Source organism: Caretta caretta, chromosome 24 (genome assembly GCF_965140235.1).
Source record: "Caretta caretta isolate rCarCar2 chromosome 24, rCarCar1.hap1, whole genome shotgun sequence".
Taxonomy (NCBI): Eukaryota; Metazoa; Chordata; order Testudines; family Cheloniidae; genus Caretta; species Caretta caretta.
The window spans coordinates 17,547,552-17,575,121 of record NC_134229.1 but is presented as its reverse complement, the minus strand read 5'-3'; the positions used below and the strand labels follow the sequence as shown (position 1 = coordinate 17,575,121).

General features: G+C 52.6%; 3 protein-coding genes and 1 pseudogene across 3 annotated transcripts; 2 read left to right on the top strand and 2 right to left on the bottom strand.

Moving 5' to 3' along the window:
- Nucleotides 1–1,317: 1,317 nt before the first annotated feature.
- LOC125625675 (chemerin-like receptor 1) lies at nt 1,318–2,228 on the top strand. The gene has a single exon (XM_048828024.2). It carries the CDS (start codon nt 1,350–1,352, stop codon nt 2,211–2,213), a length of 864 nt encoding a protein of 287 aa, XP_048683981.2. The 5' UTR covers nt 1,318–1,349; the 3' UTR covers nt 2,214–2,228.
- Nucleotides 2,229–5,415: 3,187 nt separating this feature from the next.
- Nucleotides 5,416–10,923, bottom strand: LOC125625670 (chemerin-like receptor 1). The gene is made up of 2 exons (XM_048828019.2): nt 10,829–10,923; nt 5,416–10,053 (listed from the first exon to the last, which is right to left on the bottom strand). Exon 2 carries the CDS (start codon nt 10,029–10,031, stop codon nt 9,063–9,065), a length of 969 nt encoding a protein of 322 aa, XP_048683976.1. The 5' UTR covers nt 10,032–10,053; nt 10,829–10,923; the 3' UTR covers nt 5,416–9,062.
- Nucleotides 10,924–13,173: 2,250 nt separating this feature from the next.
- LOC125625679 (putative G-protein coupled receptor 33) lies at nt 13,174–16,535 on the bottom strand. Its single transcript, XM_048828030.2, has 2 exons — nt 16,453–16,535; nt 13,174–14,319 (listed from the first exon to the last, which is right to left on the bottom strand). The coding sequence occupies exon 2, from the start codon at nt 14,311–14,313 to the stop codon at nt 13,246–13,248; it is 1,068 nt and encodes a 355-aa protein (XP_048683987.1). The 5' UTR covers nt 14,314–14,319; nt 16,453–16,535; the 3' UTR covers nt 13,174–13,245.
- A 7,359-nt stretch (nt 16,536–23,894) lies between these two features.
- LOC125626088 (putative G-protein coupled receptor 33) lies at nt 23,895–25,125 on the top strand (annotated as a pseudogene).
- Nucleotides 25,126–27,570: the final 2,445 nt, after the last annotated feature.

Here is a 27,570-nt window from a genome sequence, read left to right as displayed (position 1 = left end):
AACTCTGAGACGCTGCATCCCCCCAAGTCACAGGTAAGGAAATGAGGTAAACCCTCCAGCTGCCCCACTGGATCTCATTCTGTCCCGCTCCCCACACTGCTTCATCCTGGATCTGCCCCCTTCCAGCTCCCCCATCCTCTCCCATCATCCACTCCGGTTAGAACCGGTTGAAATTATTTGTGGGTCCTCTTGTCAGAGGTCAGGGGCCCCAGTCACAGTGCTCGGGCACCCCATCCTGCCAGGTTCTGCACAGACCCACAGGGAGAAACGGGCCTGGCCACAGCAAGATCACTCTCTAAACAGACAAATGTTTGGAGGGGAAACTGAGGCACAGAGCCATGACGTGCTTGTCCAGGCTCCCCAAGCAGTTCAGTGGCAGAGTCTGGGATGGAACCCAGGAGTCCGAATTCCCTGTCTATCCGCTAAAATTGACTCTTGCAGTATCCTTCCTTTAAAAAAAAATTTTTTTTAATCTTGTAACTGGTCTCTTCTTCCTCTGGTGTTTTGTTGCCTTTTTCATTTTCGTTGTTGTTTCAATCCTACTTTTCTCCTCCTGGGGAGTTGCTCTCCATCACCGGAGGTTTTCACAGGGGGGTTCTTTCGGTGGCGATTTTGCCTGCTCCACTAACTCACTCCGGCCCCCGCAAATGGCCCAAACCACACAAAAACTCCACTTCAGTATGAAGGGGGGCTGGAGAGGACTCATTTTCAAAAATTCCATTATTTCAAAAAAAGTGGAGGGGAAAAGATCATTCATTAACTTTTTTGTTTAACCAAGATGGGAATAACCAGCTCCTATGGGAAACTAACAGCAAGAAAATTATTTGGGAATTTTGGTGAGGCTGCGGAGGGGTGTCTCTCCTATATCTGTCTTTGCATCTTGGACCACCCCCCTCATTGCGAACCTTCCCTTGCCTACAAATCCAACTTTTCAGTAATAAGCATACGTGGGGGTTATTTTTAATATTTGGTTGAGTCGAAAAAACGATATTATGTGAAAACAAAAAAAGTTCAGGCAGAGACTAGACACAAATCCTGCATGTTGGCAGGGGGTTAGACAAAATGACTTTTGCGGTCCCCATCTAGCCCTCTGGCTCTATGCTTCTAAGGTCTTCGAATCATTGGTACCATTGGCCTACAAGGATTTGATCCTAACTGAGTCTGGCTCAGAATCTGGGGAATTTGTAAACTCTGAGGAGATTATAAACTCCACAGCTCTCTCTCTGTCCGTGTCCTCTCCTGGAGCCCGTTTCATTGCTCTTCCTTCCTTTACTCAGTACAACGTCTGTGCTGCCCTTGCTGAGCCCTGAGGACGAGGAGGGGATATTGTGACCGCAACTCCTCTGAGAATGGTGTTCCTCCCAGTTCTCTTCCTGGTGCTGTGTGGTATGGCCTTCCTCGCCGGGGTGCTGTTGAACGGCTACGTCCTTTTCATCGCTGGCTGCCGTGTGGAGAGGACGGCCAGTGCCGTGTGGTTCTGGAACCGGGCCATGGCCGATTTCATCTTTATCATCTTCCTACTTCTCAAATTCACCTCCATCTTCATCCTGGACTTAGACTGGGCCAACAGCCTGAGCAGCACCGTCACCTCCCTATACATGTTCTCCAGCGCCTTCCTCCTCACGACTCTCAGTGCCGATCGCTGCATCCTCGTAGCACGCCCTGCATGGGCCTGGAACCACCGCACACCCCCGCTAGCTGTCATGATGGTTTTGGGCATATGGGCCCTGTCTCTTGGGTTCAGCTTGCGGTACGGTGATCTCTGGGAATCCCTCCTCTCACCTGCCAGCACCAGCATGAATTTCCGACTGGAGGAAGAGAGGGTGAAGGCTGCCATTGTGATCCAGTTCCTGGTCGGGTTTCTGATCCCATTAGCCTTGATCTTGATCCCAATGTTCTACATCATTCTAGCTGCCAAGCCAAGAAGGAACAAGCTGATCCAATCCACGAAGCCACTCAAAATCCTTCTTGGCTTGATCCCGACCTTTTTCTTCTGCTGGCTGCCATATCACGTCTTCTCCTTCCTGCAGATCTCAACTAAATACCCTTTGTATTTCCTGGTCATAGAAAGCACTTTTGCTGGTGTCCTGGAGTATGTCAACAGCTGCCTCAACCCCATCTTCTACCTCACCATGGAGGAAGAGTTTCTGAGGTACCGGCAATGTGCACGCAACCCCCAAACCACCGACAACTCGGGGCCGGAACTGGCCTAATAGGGAAATGAATGGAATTTTCGATATTTCCATGAAGAACGAATCCATTTCACTGGGACCCGTAGGTTCCTCTTGACCCCAAAATTGTCTTTTTTCACAAGTGAATTATTTGGCCTTTTGCAGAGAAGAGCCACAAGAATTATTACAGGATTCGAAAACCTGCCTTGGAGTGAGAGACACAAGCATCTCAATCTATTTAGCTTAACAAAGAGACGGTGAAGGGGTGACCTGATCATAGTCTGTAAGTACCTACGTGGGGAACAAATATTTAATAATGGGCTCTTCAATCTAGCAGAGGAAGGTCTAACATGATCCAGTGAACAGAAGTTGAACCTAGGCAAATTCAGACTGGAAATGAGCGGTAAATTTTTAATGGTCAGAGTAACTGACCATTGGAGCAATTTCCAAAGGGTCGTGGTGGATCCTCCATCACAGGCAATTTTAAATCAAGTAGGGATGTTTTTTTTTAAAACTCTGCTCTAGGAATTGTTTGGGGGCAGTTCTCTGGCCCGTGTGAACTGGGAGGTCAGATGAGATTAGGGTGACCAGATGTCCCGATTTTATAGGGACAGTCCCGATTTTTGGGTCTTTTTCTTATATAGGCTCCTATTGCCCCCCGCCCCGTCCCGATTTTTCACGTTTGCTGTCTGGTCGCCCTAGATGAGATGTTCACACTGGTCCCTTCCAGCCTTGGAATGTATGAATCTGTCATTTTAACAAAATATATAGATTTTTGGAGATTTGGAGGCTTGGCAGACTCCTCTTTCTGAGCATCTCCCTCCCCCACTGAGCCACCCCCTCACTGCTTCCCCCCCGCCCAAGAGGACAACTTCCTGCCCCCAGACAGAGTTCATGGGGGAGGGAGGGGAGGCGGAGCTGCACATGGTGTGTGTGTGTTGGGGGAATCAATTCTGAGATGCCGTATCTGATTCCCCCAGGACATAGGTAAGAAAGTGAGATTAAACCTTCCAGCTTCAATGCTAGGGTGAAATCCACAATGGCCTCCTTAGATCTGTCTCTGCCCCGAACCCCAGATTCCTCCCTGCCCCCACCACACACAGCAGCCCCCAAGATCCGTCCCTGCTGCCCACCCCAGTCCCCAAAACAGCCTCCCCAGGTCTTTCCCTGTCCCCCCCATAGGTGCTGCACCCCCTGGCTTGAAGTGGTTCCCATCATATACAGGGTTTACAGTTTGGTTCAGCGGCTCTCAGCCCCCTCACTGTACAAATTGTTCCAGAAATCCTGACCCCACCCTACTCCCCACAGCAGCCCCTCTCCCATTCCTCCCTGTCACCCTTTTCAACAGCCCCCACGCTCCACCCCAGAGGTGGCCACATCTCCGTGGGAAAAGACCCTATAGACCAGTGGCTCTCAACCTTTCCAGACTACTGTAACCCTTTCAGGGTTCTCCTTTGTCTTGTGTACCCCCAAGTTTCTCCTCACTTAAAAATGATTTGTTTACAAAAGCAGACATAAAAATACAAGTGTCACAGCATACTCCTACTGACAGATAATCTATAATAAATTATATTTTTTTTACGTTTTACGTTTTGCCATGTAATCATCAAATAAATCGGTTGGAATATAAATGTTGTACTTTCATTTCAGTGTATACTAGGTAGCAGTGCTTTTCAAATTTGTTTTCTGCGGACCTAGTTGAAGAAAATTGTTGATGCCCGTGACCCAGTGGAGCTGGGAATGAGGGGTTTGGGATGTGGGAGGGGTTTAGGGCTGGGGCAGATAGTTGGGGTGTGGGTGGGTGCGGGCTGCAGGACGGGGCTGGGAATGAGGAGTTTGGGAGGGGCTCAGGGCTGGGACAGAGGGTTGGGGTGCAGGGGTGAGGGCTGCAGGGTGGGGCTGGGAATGAGGGGTTCAGAGTGTGGGGGGGGCTCTGGTCTGGGGCAGGGGGTTGGGGTGCGGGGGTGAGGGCTGCAGGGTGGGGCTGGGAATGAGGGGTTCAGAGTGTGGGGGGGGCTCTGGTCTGGGGCAGGGGGTTGGGGTGCGGGGGTGAGGGCTGCAGGGTGGGGCTGGGAATGAGGGGTTCAGAGTGTGGGGGGGGCTCTGGTCTGGGGCAGGGGGTTGGGGTGCGGGGGTGAGGGCTGCAGGGTGGGGCTGGGAATGAGGGGTTCAGAGTGTGGGGGGGGCTCTGGTCTGGGGCAGGGGGTTGGGGTGCGGGGGTGAGGGCTGCAGGGTGGGGCTGGGAATGAGGGGTTCAGAGTGTGGGGGGGCTCTGGTCTGGGGCAGGGGGTGGGGGTGAGGGCTGCAGGGTGGGGCTGGGAATGAGGGGTTCAGAGTGTGGGGGGGGCTCTGGTCTGGGGCAGGGGGTTGGGGTGCGGGGATGAGGGCTGCAGGGTGGGGCTGGGAATGAGGGGTTCAGAGTGTGGGAGGGGGCTCTGGTCTGGGGCAGGGGGTTGGGGTGCAGGAGTGAGGGCTGCAGGGTGGGGCTGGGGCGGCTCCCGGTCAGCGGCGCAGCACGGGTGCTAAGGCAGGCTTCCTGCCTCTCCTGGCACTGTGGACCACGCTGCGCCCCCCGAAGCATCCAGCAGCAGGTCCAGCTCCTCGGCGGAGCTGCGCAAGCTGCTCTGCGCATCTCTCGCTTGCAAGCACCACCCCCCTCCAGCTCCCATTGGTCCTTTCCCGGCCAATGGGAGTGCGGAGCCCGTGCTCAGGGTAGGGGCAGCGCACGGAGCCCCGTGGTTCCCCCACCTAGGAGCCGGACCTGCCGCTGGCCGCTTCCGGGGTGCAGCGCGGTGTCAGAACAGGTAGGGACTAGCCTGCCTTAGCCGGGCAGCACCGCCCACGGGACTTTTAACGTGCTGACCAGAGCCGCCGCGACCCAGCGCCTTCCATTCCGTGACCCAGAAATGGGTCGCGACCCACAGTTTGAAAACCACTGGTATATAGAGCAGCTTAATCAAGTCATGGCCTGTATGAAATTATAGTTTCCACTGACTGCTAGTGCTTTTTATGTAGCCTGTTGTAAATCTAGGCAGATATCTAGATGGATTGAGGCCCCTCTAGTGGTACACGAACCGCTGGTTGAGAACCTCTGCTATAGACTGGTTTCCGAGGAGCAGCCGTGTTAGTCTGTATCCGCAAAAAGAACAGGAGGACTTGGGGCACCTTAGAGACTAATACATTTATTTGAGCAGAAGCTTTCGTGCTTTTCTTTTTGCTGTAGACTGTTATCCAAAGGCCCAGGGCTGACAATGGCAGTAAAACCATCTGGCCAGTAGATAGCAGCATATGTGCAATTCAGGTGCTTGTCCTACACGGGGGCTGGTCCCAGATGATACATTATCACACTGACATTTACAGGGTAAGGGGCCTATGGACGCAGGGCTGGACTAGCAGGGGGCTGCGGGTCAGGAGTGAAAGGCAGCGACAGAGCTAGGGGAGGGGGGAGCCCAGGGCTGGTTTAGCACCTAGAAGGTAGACATGAGGTTGAACAAAGGGGGCGGCTGAAGGTCATTCGGCGAGGCAGTGTCTAGAGGATTTTCTGGTCGTGTGGATTTAAAGCCAGCCACGAGATGCTAAGACAACGACCTTTACCTGTTCAGCGCCTGTAACCCAACACCCGGTCGGCACAGACGGTGCCGAACGACTGAAACCCAGCTGGTCTCTGGCACCTGCAGATAGCAACAACCTGTTAATTTCTCGCCGTCTGTCCTCAGTGCCCCAGGCTGGCTCAGGGGTGCAGGGAATGGGACATGGGGCCTTTCCCCTCTAGGGAGCATTAGCTCGTATCCGGCCCCAGGGCAGGGACTGGCTGGCTCACGGGGGAGTAATGGGACATGGGGACTGTCCCCTCTAGCAGGCGCTGGCTCCGATCCAGTCCCAGGGTGGGGACTGGATGGCTCAAGGGGGTGGTGAATGGGGCATGGGGCCTTTCCTCTCTAGGGGGCACAAGCATTGATCTAACCCTGGGGCAAGAGACTGGCTGATATCAACATTGCTCCATTGGACTTAATGGGGCCAGATCCCCATCTGGGGTCAATCGGCTGAATCTCCATTGGTGTCAGTGGGCCAGATTCAAGACAATGAAACTGTCCTGATTTGGTCTACCTGGGTAATGTAGCTTTGCATGCCCTGTGCCACCAGCCATAACACCTTCATATGTTTACAAGCTGCCCTTTAGCCCAACAAAACATTGGCAAAAAGTTGAGTCTGAGATTTCACTTGCAGACAAAACCAAGTCTGTCACAAGCGGCTGCTTATAATGCTTTACCTGAAAGACTGTGTAAACTCAGTGACTGTTAACTCTTTACAAGATCCAGCTATGTGAACAAACCAGACCCTCATATTTCATCTGAAATCCCCAGCTGCTGGAGGCATGTGACTGGGGAAAATCTCAGCCCTCGCTACCACAAACAAACAATCAGGTTTTAGCCCTCATAGTTTGAGATGAGGAGCTGGAAAACATGAATCCAAAAGAACCAGAAATCCAAAAAAAGGACCTCAAACCCATCGTTATTATTCAAATCTCATGATTTTTAAGCCAATCTTGTGATTGGGGGGGGGGGGGGGCTGAGCTCATGATTTTTCATCCTTTCGGGTTGGTGGCAGGAGCCGGTTAGAATTTGCATCCCATGGGAAATTCTGACAGTTCCCAATTTTCTTTCATCCAAAGCTGAAATTTCAAATTTCAAAATTCCCCCAAACCCAGTGTTGTTTCAGAAATAGCAAAACCTGACAGGTGTTTGTCCAACCTGATCTTAAAACCCTCCAGTGACGGGGATTCCACAACCTCCCTTGGGAGCTGATTCCAGAGCTGAACTGCCCTGAGAGAGTTTTTCCTAATATCCAACCTCCACCAACCTTGCTGCAGATTAAGCCCATTGCTTCGTGTCCTACCTTCAGTAGACATGGAGAACAATTGATCCATGGCCTCTTTATAACAGCCCTTCCCACCACTGAGAACTGTTACCAGGTCCCTCCTTAGTCTGGGAAACGGATGTACAGACTGGTGACTACTTTCCCCAAGGTCACCCAGTCAGCCAGGGGCAGAGGTTGGAATAAAACCGCGGTCTCCTGAATCCCAGTCCAATATATAACGGTGTACATTTTTCACAGTGAGGGCAATGCAACATTGGAACAGTTTACCAAGGGTCATGGTGGATTCTCCATCATCGGCCATTTTTAAATCAAGATGGGACCTTTTTTCCCCTGAAAGATCCACTCTAGATCAACTACAAATCAATTCAGGACAGTTCTCTGGCCTACGTTACAAAGGAGGTGAGACTAAATGATCACAACGGGCCCTTCTGGCCTTGAAATCTATGAGTCTATGAAGATGTAATTTATTTAGGCTGGGAAGGATTAAATTTTTATCGGCCATTGTCGGTAAGCGTCAATTTCACTGCACACACACCAAAACATATTTTCATCGATAATCATTGAAATTTACAGATGGTCAAAGTAAGAAAAACCCCACTTGTGACCTTCTTTGAGTTTGGTTGAAGGTGATTTACTTTGTATATTCTGTCAAGAGATGTTGATGATTTGTGTTTGAACGGTTATAAAGCTGTGAATCCCATTTGCTACTGCTCTTAAATAGTTATTGTCTCACCTCCCTCCCCATAATTCCCTGCGATTGTGAGAGGTGAAGTTGATCAAAAACGGTCTAAAGAGTGTGCTTAAAAACAAACCTTAAAACAGTGTGCTTAAAAACAATCGATGTTATAAACCAATAAAATGTGAATCCTGCCAACCCTCCTTTGATATTAATGATATAAAAATCAACACAATCAAGACAAAATAAAATGCTTCGGCCTTAACATTTTGATAATTTTGCTTCAAAAATTCCGACAAAAATTGACACCCCCCGAAACGTCTCCATGTTCTCAAATCCGTGTTTTCTGATGGGAAGCTGTTCCATTGGGAAATTATGAACCATCTCCCTTGGCAGCGCTTCAGCCATCACCTGCCTTCTACCAGTCGGGCTCCGTCGACACTGAAGCTGGAAGTGAGATTCTCAATTCGGGGAGACACTCCCCCGCCACCCACTAGCAGCGTAGCCCCAGTGGTGTGATCCTGTCCCAGACACTAGGTACATCCTCAGGGCAGCCAGCCCCTGCAGCTGTGGCTAAATCGTCTATTTTAAGCATGCTACCTCCATCGAAGCTATCTCAGGTACATCTACCCACACTAGGAATTACACTGAGGGGGACAGGGCACCCCGGGACCCTGTCTTTTTCTGGGAACTCTTTGTCCTTTTGAACCAAATTTCAATTTGAGTCGATCCAAATATTTTGATTTGATCATTTCAATGTTTCATTTTAAATTTTGACCATTTGAAAACATTTTTTTTTTAAAAACACAAGTTATCCTAAATTTAAAAAAGAAAAAAGCATTTGGGACCAGAAAGGTGGAATTTTCACTTTGGACATTTTAAAACATGAGCTGGCGACAACTTTGAAAGTTTTCTTCCAAAACTTTTTTGAGTCAAGAAACTCCAAAAAACTGAGTCATTCACACAAAGACTTACAGTTTTGATGAATCTGTCTCCTGATCCCCAACATAGACAGATCCTGAATGAGATCAGAGCCCTCCATTGTGCCCGGGACTGCACAGACCCACAGTGAGTGACGGTCCATGCCCCATTGTGCTTACAGTCTAAATAGACAACAGAAGGATTATTACCCCTATTTTATGGATTAAGAAATTGAAGCAGAAGGCGAGAGACAGTTTCAGAGATTGGCCTTAGCTCACACACACAAGGAAATAATGGGAGACCTGGCAAATAGAATCCAGGAGTCCTGACTCCTCGCTCACCCTGCCCTAATCCACCAGCTTCTGGTCCCTTCCCAGAGCTGGGGATAGAACCCAGGGGTCCCAAGTCCTCCTCTCTCAGCTAGTCCGTCTGGTGCTCTGCGACGCCTCCATTGCACCCGATCCCTCCTCTTCCTCAGCCAGGGCCCTGCGGAAGATGCCCAGGAAGGAGCCCCTCCGGCGCCCCCTGCTCCGGACGTACCCCACCAGCCCATACAGCACAGGGTTGAGACAGCTGTGGAGGTAGGCCAAGGCGTTGGCCAGCTTAAGCGCCACGCCCCAGACCTCTTTGTTCGCCTGGTACGTGCTGAGCAGCACCAGGATGTGATGGGGCAACCAGCAAACAAAGAAGAGAGCCACCACGGCCAGCACCAAGGCAGAGGTCTGCCGGGAGCCCTCCCAGCTTCTTCTCCTCAGCTTCCAAATCAAGACCACGTAGGATGTGGCGATGATGGCGAAAGGGACCAGAAACCCGCCCAGGAACCGGCTCAACCTCAGGGGCATCTCGGCGAAACGCCGCAGGTCTCTCCGGTAGACGCAGAAGGACTCCCCGTGTCTGGTCTCCACGTCCCTGAGCACCAGGTAAGGGACGCTGAAGCAGATGGCCAGGAACCAGGCCCCAGCGATCAGCCAACACCCAAGCCGGGGCCTGCAGTGGTTCCGGACCCAGACGGGCTGAGCCACCAGCAGGCAGCGGTGGAGGCTGATGAGGGTGAGCACGAAGACGCCGGCGAAGACAACCAAGTAGCGAGCGAAGGAGTGGAGCTTGCAGAGAGCTCGGCCGAAGGGCCAGCGAGACCTTAAGGCCTCCTGGACGATGGCGGGGATGCGCCCGGCGGAGAAGAGCAGGTCGGCCACGGCCAGGTGGAGGTAGCAGGCCGAGGGGAAGGTGGGCGGCCCGGCCCGGCCAGCCGTGGTGATCCAGATCACCAGCCCATTGCCGGCCAGGCCCAGCCCCAAAACCAGGGCGTTGGTGCCGATGGCGATGTGCCGCATGGTGTCCTCCACAGCCCCCGTGGCGTTGGGGGGGGCACAGGAGCCATTCATGGCTAGGAGGCGAGGGAGGCTACTGGGGGGGGGGGGCGGGTTGTGAAAGAGGACCAGTGAGACATTGGCCACAGGACCCCCTCATTCCCCCAAACTGCCACCTCTCCTCTGGCCCCAGCCGCCTCACACCTCCACCCATCCCCCACCTCCCCCAAATCCCCCCCTTCCCCTGGACTCCCAGTCCCTCCTGCTAACCCCCAAGCCCCCCCCACCCCACTGCTCCATGCCCCTGACCCCTCATCCCCCAGCTCCCCAACCTCCTGGCCCCCTAATTCCCCCATCATGCTGCTCCTCCCCCCAAACTCTATCCCCCTCCCCCATCCACACTCCCCCACCCGCACCCCGGTCCCGGAAGAGGTGTTGGGAAACCACACGGCTCTGCGGTCTCAAAGTTGCCACCACAACTTCCCCGCTTCGGGCCTAGATTACCATATCCTGACCCCAAGGGTGCTGAGCCCACCCCTGCCCCCACCCCTCGCTGGAAGGGGGCACCGCCCAGTTGTTCAAAGTGCACCAGTGCACAAAACCCGGGAACTGCCAGGGGACGAGCCTGTTATAAGAGCTCTAACCACTAGACCCCACTCCTCTCCCAGAGCCGGGAGTCCTGGCTCCCAGCCACCACCACCCCATGCTCTAACCACTAGACCCCACTCCTCTCCCAGAGCCAGGAGTCCTGGCTCCCAGCCACCATCACCCCATGCTCTAACCACTAGACCCCACTCCCCTCCCAGAGCCAGGGAGAGAACCCAGGAGTCCTGACTCCCAGCCCTCTTTGCTCAAAGGGAATCAAAGCTTACCTGGCTATGTATTGGGTGGGCACCAGGGGAGCGGAGTGACCTTTTCCCCTATCACTGCCGGAGCAGTCAATAGCCCGGAGCAGCTCAGCTCCCTCGTGGGGTTGGGTCCCGCGTCTGAGCCGCTCCTCTGAGCGACGGGCACTTCCCCTTCCAGAGCTTGGCGGAAGGACCCAGACTACATCTTGGTTCCCACCACAGCAGTTTCCCAACCTGCACTGCACAGGGCAGATGGCCTCTTGCAGATCCCTGACCTGGCCTTGCCCTGCGCAGATCCCACCTTGTCCCCGAGCTGGATCCCAGTTCCTCTTCCCCCTGCCCCATGCCCTGTGTAGATCCCAGCTCCCCACACCACCGCCTCAGCGGACCCGACTGGCCGATCTAAGACCAGCCCATTTCTGGACCCCAGCAAGCAGGTGGCCAGCAGCTCCCCTTGCCCATGGCTCTGCCTGCAGCAGGATGGGGATGCGGGGGGGAAGTGTTCGAACACCAGCTTGCAAAAGCGACTTCTGGGCTCATCTCACCGCTGCAGGGTGTTGCACAAAGCCAGTGTTACAGGGAAGGGGGGCGGGGCTGTTGTAACAGACGCTGGTCCTCGGCGTGTTGCTGGGAGCGATGAGCTGGAGAGGTCAAAGCACGGAATACACCACTTCCCTCCCAGAGCCAAAGATAGAACCCAGGAGTCCTGGGTCCCAGTCTCCCCCCCCCCCCAACCACTAGACCCTACAACCCTGCCAAAGCTGGGCAAGAACCCAGGAGTCCTGGCTCCCAGCTCCCCCTGCTCTAACCCACTAGCCCAGGGGTGGCCAACCTGTGGTTCCAGAGCCATATGCAGCTCTTCAGACGTTAAGATGCGGCTCCTTGTATATGCACTGGCCCCGGGGCTGGAGCTACCGGTGCCAACTTTCCCGTGAGCCAGGGGGTGCTCACTGCTCAACCCCTGGATCTGCTACAGGCCCCGCCCCCACTCTACCCCTTCCCGCCCCTTCCCCTGAGCCCGCCGTGCCATTACTTCTTCCCCTTCCCCCCCACCCCCCCCTCGAGCCTCCTGCACGCCACAGAACAGCTGATCGGGAGGTACAGGGAGGGTGGGGGTGGCGCTGATTGCCGCGGCTGACAGTGGGTGGGAGGTGCTAGGAGCGGGGGTGGGGAGCTGATGGGGGGCTGCTGGCGTATTACTGTGGCTCTTTGGCAATGTACATTGGTAAATTCTGGCTCCTTCTCAGGCTCCTTCTTGGTCAGGTTGGCCACCCCTGCAGTAGACCGTACAACTCTCCCAAAGCTGGGGATGAAACCCAGGAGTCCTGCACCCCATCTCTGCCCCCAACCAGTAAACCCCTCTCCCCTCACAGAGCTGGGAATAGAATCCATGAGTACTCCTTTTCTTTTTGCGAATACAGACTAACACGGCTGTTACTCTGAAACCTGAGCTATATTGATTTACATCAATACAAGATCTGGCTTGTTCACTCCATGCCCCCACTAGATTTGGGGAATCAATTTCCCAAACTAGTGATTTTCAGTGTCTCCATGGCTGGGGAGGGGGTGCCCATCTTGACACCACTTACAGGGGCCAGGTTTTCCGAGAACAATAACCCCTGAAAAGCACTTTAGAAAGCAGAGGTCTGCAGCCCTTCGTGTTTTGATAAGAATCTCCTGCAATGAAGACACAGAACTTGGACTTCTGCAAAAACACAGCTCTAGAAGGAGAGATCATTGGTTCATGCACTTTGTCAGCAGAACAGAGCATCTTCTCTATTTTAGATATTTTAGATATTTCTTTTAATAAGATCACTGTTCTGGATATTAAAAACCATTGATAGACCTACAACCATGAGGTTATACAAGCAGACAGGAGCCTAGAACCCCACCATTAAATCAGTTTTACTACATTGACTGGCTTTAGAACTGACGACATTCTAGAACAAATGGTATCTGATCAGGTTTTAACATTTTGAGAGCACAGAAGTTTCTAGAAACAGCCAGAATTCTGGAACCCACAAGATACCACAGAGTTTTAAATCATTCATAAATCATGATTTTAGAACTAGTGAGAAACCTAGACCCCACAAATCCCTACCTGGCCTTGGCACATTGAGAGATCTGGAACCCATGGGATATTATGCTATGCAAAACTATTTGGACACATAAAAACTACACAGGGTTGTAGAGCCAGCCTGTAATCTAGAACCCATGGGATCCTATAGAGATTAAAACCATGTGTAGACATGGCACCATCTGGGTTCTAGAACCAAACAGGGAACTGGAACCTTCTGGACCCTACTGGGTTTTTTTAAACACACCAGGAAACATAGAACACACACGATTATGGGGCTAGCTAGGAATCTAGAACCCAAGGGACTCCATTCAGTTTTAAAACATCGAGACACCTGGAACTCATGTCCAGAATATCCAAGTCTCTAGAACCCACAAGATTCCAAGTTTTTCTCCATTTCCATGGTGTCAGTTTCTGGCCCATGTCTCCTACTAGATTCTGTTCCAGACACAGCACTACTGAGATCCTCATCAAAAGGTGCTTTGACCAGAGCAAACAGAGACATCCTTGCCACCTGCTGGAACGTCCCCCCTACAAAAAGGTAGAGGACTGGGGTGAAACAGACGTTGAAGCAGAACATGATGATGGAAATGACCAGGAAGCTGTCTGTCACTGACTGCTGCACATTACTGTAGAACATCAACCCATAGTAGAGGTGGTAGGGCAGCCAGCAGAGGAAGAAGGACACTCCCGCAGCCACCATGACTTTGAAGGGTTTCCCCCTCTGTGCCAGCCCCTTCTCCTTCATCTTCAGCCCCACGCGGACATAGCAGCCCACGATGGTGCAGAAGGGCAGCAGGAAGCCCAGCAGGAAATGGACTGTGAAGACGGCTGGGTGGATCCGTCTCCCCGGGTCCCGCGTCTCGGCTCCATTCCTGTCCCTGGGGAGGGTGTAATTACTAATGCAGATGATCCTGCCCGCATTCACATGGGTGTCCCAGAAAGCCAGGTCGAGAGTGCTGAGAGCGAAGGAGGCCAGCCACACACCTGCAGCCAGCTTCCATGCCTGGGCCACAGTGCGGTGATGCCGGGACCAGATGGGGTGGCAGGTGATTGTGTAGCGATCCAGACTGATGAGAGTGATAAGGAAGACAGAGGAGAACATGTCCATAGAGAGGCAGACATTCAGGAGCTTGCACATGGCTGTACCAAAGACCCAGTCTAAATCCCGGAGGATGTAGATGGCGAAGAAGGGGATCAGCAGGGTGAAGAGGAGGTAGCAGGAGACCAGGTGGAGGAACAGGAGCGTGGTCACCGTCCTCCTCATCTTCAGCCCCAGCACCCACAGGTACAGCCCGTTCCCCACCACACCCACTGGTAAAGTGGTGAAGAGCAACACGGCTGCAGCCAGGTGAGTGGCCCTCGTGGTTGCTGGGGTCTCGTTGGAATTCGCCCCAGCAGTTGGTGGGAGAGTCATGTTGCCTCGGTCCATGGTGCCCTGGGGAGAGACGGAAGAGGGGTTGGAAGGGATGACAGAGAAGGGGAAAAGGGGGAGGGGAAGAGGAAGAAGGGAGAAATAAGAGGGGGTTAGGAAGGCACCGTTGGAACAGACCTCTCTGGAGTGCCCCAAGGGTTGGTCCTGGGGCTGGTTTTGTTCAATATCTTCATAAATGATCTGGAGGATGGTGTGGATTGCACCCTCAGCAAGTTTGCAGATGACACTAAACTGGGAGGAGAGGTAGATATGCTGGAGGATAGGGATAGGATACAGAGGGACATAGACAAATTAGAGGATTGGGCCAAAAGAAATCTGATGAGGTTCAACAAGGACAAGTGCAGAGTCCTGCACTTAGGACGGAAGAATCCCATGCACCGCTACAGACTAGGGACCAAATGGCTCGGCAGCAGTTCTGCAGAAAAGGACCTAGGGGTTATAGTGGACAAGAAGCTGGATATGAGTCAACAATGTGCCCTTGTTGCCAAGAAGGCCAATGGCATTTTGGGATGTATAAGTAGGGGCATTGCCAGCAGATCGAGGGACGTGATCATTCCCATCTATTCGACACTGGTGAGGCCTCATCTGGAGTACTGTGTCCAGTTTTGGGCCCCACACTACAAGAAGGAGGTGGAAAAATTGGAAAGAGTCCAGCGGAGGGCAACAAAAATGATTGGGGGACTGGAACACATGACTTATGAGGAGAGGCTGAGGGAACTGGGATTGTTTAGCCTGCGGAAGAGAAAAATGAGGGGGAATTTGATAGCTGCTTTCAACTATCTGAAAGGGGGTTCCAAAGAGGATGGATCTAGACTGTTCTCAGTGGTAGCAGATGACAGAACAAGGAGTAATGGTCTCAAGTTGCAGTGGGGGAGGTTTAGGTTGGATATTAGGAAAAACTTTTTCACTAGGAGGGTGGTGAAACACTGGAATGCGTTACCTAGGGAGGTGGTGGAATCTCCTTCCTTAGAAATTTTTAAGGTCAGGCTTGACAAACCCCTGGCTGGGATGATTTAGTTGGTGTTGGTCCTGCTTTGAGCAGGGGGTTGGACTAGATACCTCCTGAGGTCCCTTCCAACCCTCATATTCTATGATTCTATGAAATAGATGTTTTCCCTCACTGAAGCAGAAGAGCAATCACAAGATCTATTCCTCAAGATGGCTAAGCCAGGGGACCCCCTGCCACTAGACACCGGTGCCATTAACTCAAGGTACCTCCCACCACTGGACACGATCAGGGTTAACCCATGGGACCCCCTGCCACTGAACACAAGAGATATTTACCTGTGGGTCTCTGTAACAGGGTGCCTGCTACCTGAGTGCCCCCTTGTGGCCGGAGCTCACTCTGCAGCACCCTTCCTCACTGCTGGAACTCACTGCTACAAGACTGGATGGCAGGTGGAGAGGGGAAAGGAGGACAATGCAAGTGGGAGGAGCAGAGAAGGGGAAAATAGTCTAGAGGGTCAAACACAGAACCACACAGAGAAAACGATGTGGCTCTGATCTGGATGTTTGGCTGACTCAGGGGGTGCGGAAAGGGACATGGAGAGTTTCCCCTCAGGGGATGCTGCATCCAGCAGAGCTGCAGCAAACACCGGTATACAATAGGAGGAGAACAGGAGGCTGAGAACCAGGCAGAGGAACCCCTGGCTGGTCACCGTGCTCCTCATCTTCAGCCCCAGCCCCCGCAGGTCCAGCCCCCTATGGCAGGATGATGGCAAAGAAGAAAACTCGCAGCTGTGAGCTGATTTCCCCTCCCACCTTCCCTGGGGGTGGCCAGAGATGGCTCCCGTGCTGGCACGGGGGTCGATAGCAGTGTCAGGGCCGGGGAGATCCTTGGCATAGGAGGGAGGGACCAAGTGGTTGGAGAAATGGGGGCAGACAGAGATACAGGGACCCTCATGCCTCAGTAGTGGAAGAACAGTATCTCCTTCACCACCCAGCTAAAGACAATCCACTTTATAAACAGAATAGAACCCAGGAGATCGGGCTACCGGCGCCTCCCTCCTGCTCTAACCACTAGACCCCACTCCCCTCCCAGAGCCAGGTAAAGAACCCAGGACTCCGCACTTTGTAGATCCCCTGGGGTCGCCAACTAGACCCCACCCCCCACAGTTCACCGTTGTTGTCGCATACCGTGCAACTGGGGGCTCTCTTTTCCCAGTCGTGTTGGGCTCCCGTCGGGGGTCTCTGGGTCCCAGCTCCGTGGCCAGGGTCTGTGCAACGGACGTGCCAGGGAGAGCTCCGAGTCACTGAGGGTTTTAAGCTAGAAGAGGAAGTGGCAGCCTTTCCATGAATTCCTTCACCAAGGGACTTAGCAAGAACATGTAGGTGAAACAGGAACCTTCACTTCTCTTTTCTCAATGCCCAACCACCCCACCGCTCAAACCACCAGACTCCACCCACTCCCAGAGTTGGGGATACAACCCAGGAGTCCTGGCCCCCAGGCCACCTTGGTCTAACCTACTAGAGGCCACTCCCCTCCACCCCAACAAACTCAGACAGAGCCCAGGTGTCCTGACTCCCAGCCCCCTGCTCTAACTACTAGATCCCACTCCCCTCTCAGAGCTCGGGAAAGAACCCAGGAGTCCTGACCCTCAGAACTCCCTGCTAGGATCTAGAGCTGGTTGGAGTTGGTAATAGCAAATGTCTGTGGCTTCTAAGTAGATTTAGCAAAGAAATTCATTTTCAGACTCAACGAGGGGCTTCTGCCCATCATCTTGACTCACCTCAGCAGGGCAGGACCCAGCGCAGAGAGAGACTCAGATGGTCTGTGTTTGCCCAGCAAAGCGTCCATGAGTCTGTGCTTTCCTGGGTGTTGAGGTCTCTCCCCTTAACTCTGTGTCTTCTACACGCTCCGCCTCTGTTTGCTCTCAGAGATAGAGAAGCTGCAACCCATAAATGGAAATGATCATTTGGACCCTGTCTTAGCAAAGAAACCACCTAAGAAACTGCCATTGCTTTAAAACTAGCCCCCGCTTCCCTGACAGAGCCAGAGATAGAACCCAGAGCCCTGGTTCCCAGCCCCCCAGCTTCTCTAACCCCCGAGACCCCACTCCCCTCCCCCATCTGAGGCTTGAACCCAGATATCCTGAGTCACCCCTCCCCTGCTCTGACCACTAACCCTGAGGCCTCAATAGGGAGCAAGAGCCTTCCTCTCCCAAAGCTGCAGTAGGGGTCTGGGTGCTGGGGCTTCCCCCATCCTGCCCGGTGCTTCTGCTGGGGAGTGGTCTTGGCATGCAGGGTTTTCCCCCGCCTTGCCCACCCAGTCCTTCTGCCAGGGCTCTGGGATTTCTGCTGGGGTGCGGCATCCATTTTTCTGGGGGTTCCCAATTGGCCATAGCCCCTGGGCACAGACCCCATCAGCCCATTGGATAATCCGCTACTGCCCAGCCAGGCTCCTTAGGCAGGTCGGGCACGGAGGGTCAGGGATGCGCAGAAATGTGGGGTCCAGCGGAACCCCCAGGCAGACGCGTGTCCAAAGGGACTAGAGCTTCAACAGGGCTCTCAAAGAGGCACATGTCCCAGAGACACGGTCACAGTGGCTGGCATGAGTGCGGCCGGGCTGGCGGCCCGGGGTTGGATGTGAGTGTGCAGAGAGCAAAGGGATGATGGATTCAGGGGGCCGCTTGCAACCAGGTGCTGCAGACGCTGAGCTCAGAACTGCCCAAGGCCTGGGAGCCCGAGTCCTCCCACAGCAGATCTGCTAAGGGCACTCCTGCCGCCGGGCCTGCAGAGAAACCTCTTCCTGTCAGACCCGGTGAGCCCAAGTGCTCTGAAATCCACCCGCCCGCTCGGCTTGGCTTGAAATTGGCCGTCTCTGAGCAAGGCCCGGGGCGGAGTGAGTGGAGCAGGTTCAGAGGGTCGTGATCCGGGGCCCTCAGTTTAAGCCACATGAAAAGGAGCCGTTCTTAATTTTTTCACACCGCTCTGAAAACCAGTTGCAGCCTCGCATTGACTTGGAAAGTGGCACCAAGCCGCAGGGGCTCTGCTGGAGTCTGCGGGAGCAAAGGGCGGTCGTTCGATTGCAGGTGTCACGAGATGCAGCCCCCTGATGATGAGCTGCTGTTAATATGCACACATTGCATTGAATCCCCCAGGCGGGGGGGCAACTGCCTTGAAAACCGGCACTCAGCTGTGAAGGCGGGAAGGGGGTTTGTGATGCAAATTTGGGTCATTTGGTCCAGGGGTTCCCACGATATGGCCCCCCACATCCCTGTTTGCACTGATTGAACATTTTCAGATGATAGCAAAGAGGCCGAACTTTGGGAAACGCCGAGCCTGGACGGCCCCTGAGCTCAGCTACGCAACAGGACCGAGGGCCGGTGCAGCCGGATAGCAAAAGTGAGTCCGCTCCTCAAGCTGGTCACACCTGTGTTTAATAGCAGTTCACACCTCTGCGAGCTACGTCTTCCACTGGAAATTGAGGGTGAGTAATACCCACGTTGAGCTGACACGTGGGGGCCTAGAGGCACAGCCGCTGCTGTTTCGATCTCAACATGGAGATGTTTGAGTTCTTGTCCCTATTATCAGCTTTGACCTGGTGTCTTCAGCCACAATGGGGCTGAATTGGGACCACAGATGGCATGTAAGTCCTGTGCCAATAACCAATTCTTTGGGTCTCTGGTTGCTCTGAATAATCGGTGGTAATGGGGATTGGAGTCCTGGACTGATTTGGAACCCAGGAGTTTCGAGAACTAGCCACATATCTGGAATTCATGGCATCCTGAAACATATAAGTGCTTGGATCCCTTGAAGTACTAGACCAGGTCAGGTCTGATTGGGTTTCAAGCCATTGTCACACCAGGAACTCAAGAGGTTCAAGACCTAGCCAAATATCTAGAACCAATGCGTAAGGCTACGATGTTGTCATGGATATTTTTAGTAAAAGTCACGGACAGACCATGGGAAATAAACAAAGTATCGTGGAAGCTGTGAGCTGTCCCTGACTTTTACTAAAAACATCCCTGACAAAATGGGGAGGGAGGAGGGTCCAACTCCCTGCCCTCACCCCTCGCAGTGGCTGGAAGCTGCAGGAGCCCCATTGCCCAGTAGCTGGGAGGGATCCCCCTGCCACCCTGAGGGGCTGGAGCTGTGGGGGTCCCCCCGCCCACAGCCACTGAGCAGCTCCGGGGTCCCTCTGCCACCAGAGGTGGCAGCTGGGAGCTGCGAGGGGCCCTGGTTGCTCTCAGCAGCTGAGACACTTCAGGGGGGACCTTTGCCAGCGGTGGTGGCTCGGCAGCTCGGGGTCACCGCCAACCACAGTGGCTGGGCAGTTGCTGGAGGGTCCCCTGCCTACCGCGGAGTCCCCCGCTGCCGGCAGCGGCGGGTCAGCTGCAAAGCCCCCAGTGTCACTGACATCACTGAGTTACGGTTTCCATAACCTCCGTGACATAATCTTAGCATTACTCATGTGATACTAGTCTGTGTGTGTGTGTGTGTGTATTACACACACACACACACACATTTAAAAACCCATTTGTACACCATGAGGTCTAGACATTTGAGTGGGTCTTGAATTTCTTGGGTTCTAGGTCTGCCAAAGTTTTTTTAAAACCCAACCTGGTCCTATGTGGTCTAGGGCAGTGGTCTCCAAAGTGGGGTGCACAAGACAATCCCTGGGGGTGCATGGTGGGAGGAGCTCTTCTACGTAGCAGCTCTTCCACCTTTTTTCTTCAGCAGCATGCCTGCTGCAATTTTTTTTCCTGGGGGCGCGTGATCAAAAAAGTTTGGAGACCACTGGTCTAGGACATCATATATGAGGTTGAAAACTAGAATGTCCTAGACCAGATAGGATCTGTTTGAATTTTTATACTTTGGCAGATCTAGAACACAAGGGGTTCAAGAACCAGCCAATTATCTAAAATACATAGGAGTTTATTGGCTTTTGAAACATACAGTGGCTTGGAAAACATGATGCTCTAAATCTAGCCCACATCAGATCAGTTCAAATTCAAAACATGGACAGACCTGAGACACAAGATGTTAAGAACTGGCCAGGATTCCTAGAATCCATGAGAGCCGACTGAATTTTGAATCAGCGAGAGGTGTTATCTGTCACAGTTGGCACGTGGTGTTTATAAAATATGTCAGAGCCACCCCACAAAATGTACAGAATCTATGTAATTCAAGCAATGCCCGGGGATAATTATTTATTATTATTCTTTATTTCGGTAGTTCTGGGAGGCCAAATCCTGAGCCAGAATCCCACTGTGCTAGGCACTGTACAAACAGAGTGAAAAGACAGTCCCTGTCCCACAGAGCCCACAATCTAAGGAGATGCATGGGTAGAGACCTGGGGTGGGACACAGCAGACATGAGTTTGTTCCCGGTTGTGCCACTAGAAAGACCGAAGTTTCTACTGGGTGACTTTGGCCAAGTCACTTCCCCACTATGTGTCTCAATTTCCCCATTTGTAAAAACTGAAAGACTGCTACTGACCTCCTTGGAAAACTTCTTTGAGCTCTACTGATGACAAGCATTAGAGAAGAGCGAGATATTGCGACTGTAATACACAGACTCTTCTATAATATAAAAATTTTATATAAAATATAATATAAAATATAAAATCATTTATATTTTAAACCATTTGGAAATCTAGACCCATGATGAAACATTAAGGAAACAATTTGGAACCTGTTGGATTCTATGTGGTTTGAAAACACTGTAGAATCCAGTGATGTCCTAGATCCAGTTGGGAATCTAGAACGCATAGACTTTGAGTTTGAACACACTGAGCGGCTTACAAGAAATGAGATTCCAGAGCCAGCTAGTGACGTTGAATCCAAGAGAGTCAATTAGGTGAGAACACATTGAATGATGTCAAAGAAAGAAGATTCTGGAGCTGGCTACTGATCTGGTGCCATTGATGACCCATTGAGCTTGAAAAAATTGAGTGACCTAGAACTCATGGAATTCTGGAGAGAGAGCAGGGAATCTAGAATCTAGAACCTGGAACCCATTGGGATTTAGGACCAGTAGGAATCAAGGAACAAAGGGGATGCAAACTTTTCAACTCTCCCTCAGTCTGAGCATCTTCAGGCCATAACCTGTTTTGTGTTCTCGACCTCTGACCCCTGTCTTCCACTAGACTCAGAGACACTGCTGCCGAGATCGTCGACAAAAGCCGCTTTGACGAGAGTGAGAAGAGATGTCCTGAAGACCGGCCAGAACTTCTCCCCCACAAAGAGATAGAGGACGGGGTTGAAATACACAGCGAAGCTGAAAATACCACATTGCTGTGATCTTGATGACGGGCTGGCACAGAGGAGTGGGGAATGGGACACAGGGCCTTTCCTCCCTAGCAATCGCCAGCTCCAAACTGTCTCCAGGGCAGGGACTAGCTGGCTCAGGGAGGGAGGGATCGGTGCTGTTGACTCCTAGCATGCAGGACCTGGTGATGGTGGAAGTCACTGCTACAAGCTGGAAAAAGCCACCCCACTCCCAACCTTCTGTGCTCATCTGCCTGTCACAGGAATTCATGCTACACCCTGACTTGTGAGAGTGGGCAGGGTCCTTCTCATTCTCATTATAACACAGGAAGCCTCAATCCACTGACCTACTTCTCTGCCCCCCGCCTTGCTGCCAGCCCTGCACAATGTATTCTATCCTAAATGACTCTCTTGGATTCTGAATCACTAGCTGGCTCTGGAATCTCATTTCTTGTAAGCCTCTCAATGTGTTCAAACTCAAAGTCTATGGGTTCTAGATTCCCAACTGGGTCTAGAACCTCGGGGTTCTTACCTCTACCTGGGACAGCGCCCCCCATGGCCTTGTTAGATTGGAGTTCTTTCTCCTCTGCAAAATGGCCTACTGGTTAAAGAAGGGGGGTGGGAGCTGGGACTCCTGGTTTCTATTCTCGGTTCTTAGAATGGGGTGCGGGGATGGGGGTCAGAACTCCTGAGCTGTGGGAGGGATGTGGGGTCCGTGGTCTTAGAGCTTCATAAGTGGGAAACACCTCATCAGATTAAAGGTGAAAAGGAGAGAAAAATTCACCCATGTCAGAGATCTCACCTCCTACTTCTGTCTGTTGAATGCTCCAGGCTAACCCCAGTGCTACCCAGTGGCAGGGAGTTTCACAGCCTAGCCCTGCTCATACCCAGTGGCAGGGAGTCCTCCTGGTTTTCCTTGACAGTGGCAAATTTCTGTGGCTTCTAGGTGGTTTTAGAAAGGAAATTTCCCTTCAGACCTAACCAGGGGCCTCTGCCTATCGTCTCGACTCACCTGGGGAACGCAGGACCCAGCGCAGAGAGAAACTTGGATGGTGTGTGTTTGCCCAGCAAAGCGTCCGTGAGTCTGTCCCCAGCACGCCGGAGCCCTCCCCTGTGTGTTGAGTTCACTCCCCTTAACTCTGTGTCTTCTACATGCTCCACCCCCACCTACTCCCTGAGATCCACAAGCTGCAAACCATGAATGGAAATGATCATCCGTCACTGTCTTAGCAGCGAAATCTCCTAAGCAACAACCATTGCTTTAAAAGTGGCCCCCACTTCCTCCCAGAGCCTGGCCTAGAACGCAGGAGTCCTGGCTCCCAGCCCCCCTGCTGTAATGAACTAGATGCTTGGCCAGAAGCTCATCTATTGAGGCGTGCCCCTATGAAGAGGAAGGGCCTGTATTTTGCACAAGTCCTTTCCTGATACGGGCTGCACCACAATCCAGAGATAACCCAGCGCTGTTAGCTCAACACAAACGCTGAGTCACAAATGATGCAACTCCCAGCCGAGGAGTGGGGGGTCTAGTGGTTTGGAGTGGGGACGGGGGGACTGGGAGCCAGGACTCCTGGATTTGTCCTCAGCTCTGGGATGGGGGGTGGGGTCTAGTGGTTAGAGCAGGTCAATAGCTGTGATGGGACCTATGTTATCTACATGTTGTGGGTACGTCCCTGGGTGAGACAACTCATGTGAAATGCGGCCCCTTCCTGTTCTAGATAAAATCTCAGTCACACCCAGCCCTCCCCAGAGTGTTTGTTACACAGGCCCCCATCCTCGGAGCTGGGACCCTGAGATCTCCGACAGGAACCCAGCGCTAGTGGGAAAACAGCCCCCAATGGCATGGTACACAGGACCAAGGTTGAATTCTGAGGGGAGTGGGATCTAGTGGTTAGAGTGGCTAACTGGGAGCCAGGACTCCTGGGTTCTATCCCCAGTTGTGTGTGGAGAATGGGATCTAGTGAGTTAGAGTGGGGTGGGAGCCAGGACTTCGGGGTTCTATCCATGGCTCTGGGAAGGGATGGGGTCCAGTGAGATAGATCAGGGGGCATGGGTTTTGTGAGCCAGGACTCCTGGTTCTCCCTGTATCGGGCTGGGGGACTTGCCGGTTTGTGCAGGGAAGAGAATGAAATGCAGGGATTGTCAGCTTTAGGGCTCCACACTTCTGTCGCTCTCTCCCTCTTCTCCAATTCCCTTTGTGTTCTTCCCACACCTCCTTAGGGTCTCACGGCCCCTCTGCCTTCCCAACCAGCCAGGTCTCTCATGGCACCTCCGCCTTCCTGGGCAGCCCGAACCCTCACAGCCCCTCCGCCTTCCCAACCAGCCTGATTCCTCACGGCCCCTCCACCTTCCTGACTGGCCTGACCCATCATGGTCACTCCACTTCCCACCCAACCCGGCCCCTCCAGTTCCCGACTGGCCCAGCCCCTCCACTGCCAGGCCCTTCACCGCCCTTCCGCCTTCCCAGACAGCCCGACCCCTCACAGCTCCTACACCTTCCCAGGCAGCTCAGCCCCTCATGGCCCCTCTGCCTTCCCAGGCAGCCCAGCCCCTCATGGCAACTCCCCCTTCCTGGCCATCCCACAATTCATGGCTCCTCCACCTTCCCAGCCAGCCCAGCAGCCAATGGGAGCAACCCCCAGCTTGTCGGGAAGGGAAGTCAAGTGGCAGCTGCTTGTGGCATCCCCTGCTGGGATTGCTGGCTGTGGGCTGTGCCTGTGGGTTCTGGGGCTGAGGATGATGGTGACCTCCCTCTTCTCCTTCCATCTCGTGCTCCCCTACCTGCTCACGCCCTGCTTTATAACTCTGTTCGCGTCTACCTCTGCCTGGGTTTCCACTGGGTCTTCGGCACGGCCATGTGCGAGCTCCTCAACGCCTGCCTCTCCCTGCACATGGTCTCTGCATCTTCCTCCTCACCCTCACCAGCCTGGACCACTGCACTCTCCCCTGCCGCCCTGTTGGGTCCCGGCATCACCCCAGCGTGGCCCAGGTCAGGAAGCTGTTCGCAACTGATCTCCTTCACCCTCAGTGCTCCCTAACTGGGTTTCCGGGAGCTCCTGGAGATGGAGGGATCAGGGTTGTCTGCACGAATAGTTACACCTTCTCTGGAGAGGGGGACAGAGCCGAGACGCAGGCCTGGAGGACACGTCTCCATCTTGTTCTGTTCAGGGTGCAGTTCCTGATAGGCTTCCTGCTGCCCCTCTGCACAAACGTGGGATGCCATGGCTGGACGGGGCTGTAGATGAAGAAGAGGGGGCTGGCGCGGAGCAGGAAGCCTTTCAAAGTCATGGTAACTGCCGTGGTGTCATTCGTCTGCTGGCTGCCCTACCACCTCTGCCACGGCCTGCTGCTCTACGAGAATGCGTTGCTGGTGTCATTCACGAGCACCTTCCTGCTTATTTACACCCTCCTGACGTGTTTCAACACTTTCTGTATCCCTGTCCTCTACATCTTTGTGGGGGAGATGTTCTGGCAGGTGCTCCGGATGTCCTTCATGACTCTGGTCAAGGCAGCTTTCATTGATGATCTCAGCAGCGAAGCACCTGAGCCCAGTGGGAAACAAGGGACAGAAGTTGAGGGACCAGAACTGGAGATGGACTGAAAGTGCCTGGAGTAAGAGAACACTGGAAACTTGTCATCCCACCTGTTCCTTCATCCCTGATTGAACTAAAATGTGATGGGTTCCCGGTATTTCAATATTTATAAACCGAGCAGTGTCCTTGGGATTCCAGGTTCCTTGTCACCTGCAAAATCCCATGTGTTCTAGGTCTCTCAATCTTTTCAACATCAATAGGTCTTTAAAGAATCTAGATTATTATCCACCTCTTGAACCTCATTTGTTCTTGGTCTTTCAATGTTATGAAACTCAGTGTGTGTTCAAGGGTATTCCAGATCACTAGCTGGTTCCAGAATCTCATTTGTTTTAGGTCTCTCAATGTATTCGAACCTAACTGATTCTCATGGGATCTGCATCATTGGCTGGCTCTGGAATCTTTGTTTTAAATCTCTCAATGTGTTTACACTCAATAGGGTCCATGAGTTCCAGATTCCTGACTGGAGCTAGGATCCCATTGGATTCCGGAGTGTTTTCAAACCATATAGAATTGAACAGGTTCCAGATTCTTTGGATCTGGGTGTGTATTCGGAAGACACCTGCCAGACGACAGGCCATCAAATGTGATAAGCCATCAGGAAGGAACAACTAAGCTATGAAGATACTAATCTCTCTCCCTCCTGGGAGGCTTCCAGGGACCTAACTGTGACACTACTACGTCAGTGGTCTTGACACCTGATGCTAAACATTACCTGGGACTTTTTGTAACTTTCCACCGGAAGGCAAGAGGGGGTCAAGTTTGGGAAACAAAGGATTCCCGCATCATGTAAATCCTATTTAAGGGTCGAAAGGAAGGCAAACGTAATTCCTCCTCTCTACGGCCTTTCTGCCGAAGAAGAAAGACCGGTAAAGCCACCTGAAGGGAAGGCGGGGCGGGGAGAGTCCAGACAGAGAGGGGTCCAATCTGAAAAGAAATGTAACTGAAACTCTGAACCACAGAAACTTTGAAACCAGCCAAAAAGAACATTTAGGATAAGAAATTACAGGTTACTATTTGTAAGCTCAAAAAGAAAAGGAGTACTTGTGGCACCTTAGAGACTAACCAATTTATTTAGCTGTAGCTCACGAAAGCTCATGCTCAAATAAATTGGTTAGTCTCTAAGGTGCCACAAGTACTCCTTTTCTTTTTGCGAATACAGACTAACACGGCTGTTACTCTGAAATTTGTAACCTGTTTCTTTAAGTATATTGAGCTTATTTTGTTTTATTTGCTCAGGAATCTGCTTTGTTTGGTCTTTTATATTCACTTAAAATTCACCTTTTGTAGTTAATAAACTTATTTCTTGTTCATAATATAACTCAATTTGTACATTTCATAACTGACTGGGCGGGGCGGGTGGGGGGAAGAGGCTGTGCATACCCTCCTCCACATTGAGGGAGGAGGTGGATTTCATAATATACCTTTGGGTCTGCACTCCAAGGGAGGTGGATACCTGAGTGCTGGGGCAAGTCCCTTAAGCTGAGGCTTCCCAGAGCTGATCTCAGTGTCTGTTTTGTTCTGCAGTTTGGTGTGGCCCTGCCTGTGTGTGTGCTGGAGGAAGCTTAATCGCTTGGCTCAGCAAGACCGGTAAAAAGGGTGCCCAGGTTGGCATAACAGGCAGGCTCAGTGGTATCTCAGCACATCTGGTGATATCCTAATGGGGCAACCTGTCACACTGGGCATCTAGGGAAGGTCCCAGCTCTGGAAGGAGTGTTACTTGGAGTTTTATGGCACAAGACTCTTGTGCAAAGGGCTGGGGATCTAAGTTTGCCAAAGTGGCTGGTCATTCTTGGAGCTTCAAGGTTTTGGATGTTTCCGACTTGAGTGGTCTGATGTTCACAAAGTGTCAAGCACCTTCCCTGTCGAAAATCAGGTCTCTTTAAGGGTGCTCAGCTGGGAAACATCCCAAAAACTAGAAGCACAAAAAATTGCAAAAAAATTCGGGAGACTAAGCTGAAAGTCAATAAGGCAATGGAGTAAACAGGCGAGAGTCTCAGCTTGTGTAAAGCAGTGTGTCACGGAGTCCCTGGGCGATGCTCTGGAACTGCTCCCCATGAAGCCAGTCAGGACCCTGGGGAAGTCTCCTTTCTGTGAGCAGCCTGTCTTCAGGACACACAGCTCACAGAGCTTCCACCTTCCTGGGTCTGACCTCGGAGCATTCAGCATCCTCTGCCCCTCCGTGCGCTTCCCCCAGCGAGTCCGCTCAGGCAGAGCTCCTGGGGAAGCCAGAGGGTCCTGCACCCCAACTTCGCAGTCAGACGTGACTCTCAGCCAGCCAGTAAAACAGAGGTTTATTAGATGACAGGAACATGGTCTTACACAGAGCTTGTAGGTGCAGAGAACAGGACCCCTCAGCTGGGTTCATTTTGGGGGGCAGTGAGCCAGACAACCACGTCTGCCCTTCACTCCATGTCCCAGCCAGCCCCAAACTGAAACTCCCTCCAGCCCCTCCT

Coding starts and splice junctions, on each gene's coding strand:
- LOC125625675 (XM_048828024.2), top strand. CDS start 1,350: ATGGTGTTCCTCCCAGTTCTCTTCCTGGTGCTGTGTGGTATGGCCTTC.
- LOC125625670 (XM_048828019.2), bottom strand. CDS start 10,031: ATGAATGGCTCCTGTGCCCCCCCCAACGCCACGGGGGCTGTGGAGGAC.
- LOC125625679 (XM_048828030.2), bottom strand. CDS start 14,313: ATGGACCGAGGCAACATGACTCTCCCACCAACTGCTGGGGCGAATTCC.